At 34.5% G+C, this 3,174-nt stretch overlaps 1 protein-coding gene across 2 annotated transcripts; it reads right to left on the bottom strand.

Moving 5' to 3' along the window:
- Positions 1-329: 329 nt before the first annotated feature.
- Positions 330-2,791, bottom strand: LOC100373750 (lipopolysaccharide-induced tumor necrosis factor-alpha factor homolog). Of its 2 annotated transcripts, XM_085503579.1 has the most exons (4): positions 2,738-2,791; positions 2,374-2,559; positions 1,797-1,926; positions 330-1,222 (listed from the first exon to the last, which is right to left on the bottom strand). In XM_085503579.1, the coding sequence occupies exons 2-4, from the start codon at positions 2,543-2,545 to the stop codon at positions 1,111-1,113; spliced, it is 414 nt and encodes a 137-aa protein (XP_085359705.1). In that variant the 5' UTR covers positions 2,546-2,559; positions 2,738-2,791; the 3' UTR covers positions 330-1,110. The 2 variants fall into 2 exon arrangements, with proteins under 2 accessions (XP_085359705.1, XP_002742164.2); XM_002742118.4 differs by having other exon boundaries at positions 2,374-2,778.
- Between the last annotated feature and the right edge of the window lie 383 nt (positions 2,792-3,174).

Here is a 3,174-nt window from a genome sequence, read left to right as displayed (position 1 = left end):
TATTGAAGGATATGCGTACGTATTTTTTTTTAAATCTTTTCAAACAACATAACGTTAATTTAAATTTTGATAATTTAACTCTACTTTCAGGATCACCGGGAAAGGATTTTAAAAATAAGTGGATATATGCACGATATGCGGTTTTATATTGATGATTTAAATCATAATAGACTTAATATCAATAATAACGATTTAGAGACAAATGGGAGTCTATTATGTGTACGGGAATAATAACTACACCGTGAACTATGAATGGAAAAGAAATAAACTGAATAACTGACTGTTTGTGACAACCAAAATGCAATAAACAATAATGATAAATAAGTATGTCACTATTAATAGATACATCTTTTATTTGGAATAAAAACCATCGAATATAAATACACGAACTGAATTACTATAAATAATGTTGATGTTTTTTGTATTCTGATGAAAAGCGTGATAATAAAACCTCCATGAGTTCCGTATTATCTCCATTGTTATACAATGTAACAAAATATAATTCTTTGCTACTACAGTGATTGTGTTCTTTCCAGAGAACAAAATGGCGTCTTTAATCATGTAAATCTATACAGTATTCATTATGCTCTGTCTTTGTATTTCTCATACATCTCATGTGGATGTTAACTTAATACGTACATGTATTTTCTTTTCAATGATAGTGTAACCCAGAAAGCAACCCCAAAAGAAACTGAATCATATATTGCGTAACAGCCTTGGCTATAATTAATGTTCATTTCTGAAGGAAACAACTTCAAAAGGTAATGAACTAATTCAACGTGTTTAGACATTTACATATGCTATGAATAAATATATTTTTCGTTATAAATCATTCTATATTTATAATCCATAAAGTAAAACTTGTGTCACCTATCTCAATAAATATTTGGCACAAAATTAACAAAGAAATATAAGATAATGGGTTAATCATTTTTCTGCAAGGATAAAATCCGAAGATGTTTTTATTAAAAACACGAAAACATTCAACGTGGTGTGATGGATACAGAGGTTTTATCCCAGTGTTCATGATACTTTCTTTCCATAATACTGTCCTAGTAAACACGTCACAACATATGTATATAACTTCCGGTTCCGGCCCGGGTCAATTCGTCAGCGTAGTTTGTCATATTTACCGATAACGCATTTACAGTTAGGGCAGGTATGGACGACGTCCTTGCATGCATTAATGCAAAACGGGATGAGAAAACATCCAATCCATCCGCTGTGAAATAAATATATCAGGATAAACACAACAAATACAGATGAATATGTCAAAATAAAATAGTCATACTTAAAAAATATTAGATTGACATTTAATACACAGGTAAACAAAATAAGACGAAAATATCAAACATTGAGAAATACATCGAATTATCAAAATTATGGATTTACATATTTTTTTAGATACCGTTCTTTAGAAACAAAAACTGACGGTGCATTTCTGACGTTCTCCCACTAGAGAGCGTACTGATAAGAAGATATTTTTAATAGAATAAATCATAATTTTATCCATCTTTGATATACACGTTGCTGGCAGATGAACTTTCTCTATTACGATTGTAGATTACATTTATTGTAAAAGTATGTAGCCAAAGAGTGTGTTTATTATAATTGCTTTGTACATAAAAAGCAAGTTGTGTGAATAATTCTTCAGGCGTACTTTTGCATACTTAAAGCGTAATTCATCTATGTAGTCGTGGAGAGACTGTGTTGGTAGAGCAATTAACACGAGATAAAATAGTATGTATTTACTGTTACGGTAATAATACAGTAATTATTTGGTTTATAATACCTACCCAACTAAACAAATAATTCCACAACTCATCCATGTCAAAACACCAGGTTTATATTGGATATCTGTTACAATGTCAGTATTGCACCTGACACAACGTACGCATGCAGGAAAGTCCAAGTACTGTTGTGAACCTGGATAGAACAAAAATGTAACGTAGTGAATGCACTGGTAATTTATATATTTCTAACACAAACTTTGCAATGTGTGTGTTATACAGCAGGTACAACCAGGGAGGTGCAATAGCTTAAGTCAATATAGGGGAGGACACCGTCGCGTTTCAAATTCAGAAACCATAACTAAGCGGTGGATAAATAGAAAAACTTAGGGGTGCGATTATAGCAAAGCTTCGCGAAATATTTTTCCTTTACTTAATTTTGTGCTAATATGTTTTTGCATGTTGAATTTGCTGTATTTTTTACCATTTTATGAACATATTTTTCTTCTAAGATTTAGGTGTGAAAATTTCTATTCTGTTATTGATTCCTGCAAGATTCCCCCACACATTTTTTTCCAATATTGCCATCGCCCTCCCCAGAGTTTACCCATAACATAAACAACAACAACAATACATATCATACCTTGTATGACACACACAGGAGGTGAGGGGCCAAAACGTGGTTGTCCTGGATACGGTTGCTGAGCTTGATAAAGTGGAGCATTAGTGCCAGGATGACTTTCACCTTGATATTGTGGAGGAGGGTCGGAATAATTAACGTTCGGCGTTACAATTGACTGTTTTTCGTCCACCATAATGCCGGCTAGGCCTGAAAATAAGATTTAGCAGACTAGGTTGATTTATGAAGTAGCTGTTAGTAAGCGGTGTTGAGGAACGCTGGTTAGTCGTTCGTTTTTAAGCGTCAATGGCGTGAACGTGGTAACGCCGTCCTAAAAGACAAACCACTGAAGAGCGAGTTGTAACCCTATGTGTGGAACCAAACTTACTGGCCTAATGTTTGCAAGGGTACGTACGCGTGTTGAATCGTAATAATGGCAGCTTGTCACGTGATTAACATCTTGTGATCATGACTTGGTGCTTACGCCATTGTCCACATTTGGTCATATGACCACTCACATGATCTTCGCCGTGCGTGTTGGAACATGAAGGTAAATTACCTCCATGGTTGGAACAAATAAAGTTCACTGTTACTTGAGACAATCAACATTTACAGTAGACTGTATAACGATTCAAACCGTATTCAAAAACCTAAGACTAACGACGCCTAAAATGGATCGCCATAAGTCCCGTGCATGCCGCTCGCACTTTTTTGCGTTCCTTTGTTCAGGGAGCTGCTTTGTTTAAAGCTAAGTCGAAAATTGCGATTTACACTGTGAGTTTTCAATTCAGCAGCGGTTTCTATAGTCCACATCCGTTATTAAAA

Source organism: Saccoglossus kowalevskii, chromosome 9, assembly GCF_978046115.1.
Source record: "Saccoglossus kowalevskii chromosome 9, keSacKowa6.1, whole genome shotgun sequence".
Taxonomy (NCBI): Eukaryota; Metazoa; Hemichordata; class Enteropneusta; family Harrimaniidae; genus Saccoglossus; species Saccoglossus kowalevskii.
The sequence above is the reverse complement of the archived record's forward strand: the minus strand, read 5'-3'. Positions and strand labels throughout refer to the sequence as shown.

What these genes read in the sequence shown, in the direction of transcription:
- LOC100373750 (XM_085503579.1), bottom strand. Translation starts at nt 2,545, where the DNA reads ATGGTGGACGAAAAACAGTCAATTGTAACGCCGAACGTTAATTATTCC. An exon ending in TCCTGTGTGTGTCATACAAG is followed by an intron (nt 1,927 to 2,373) that starts GTATGATATGTA and finishes TGTTCTATCCAG; the next exon opens with GTTCACAACAGTACTTGGAC. An exon ending in GGAATTATTTGTTTAGTTGG is followed by an intron (nt 1,223 to 1,796) that starts GTAGGTATTATA and finishes TTTATTTCACAG; the next exon opens with CGGATGGATTGGATGTTTTC.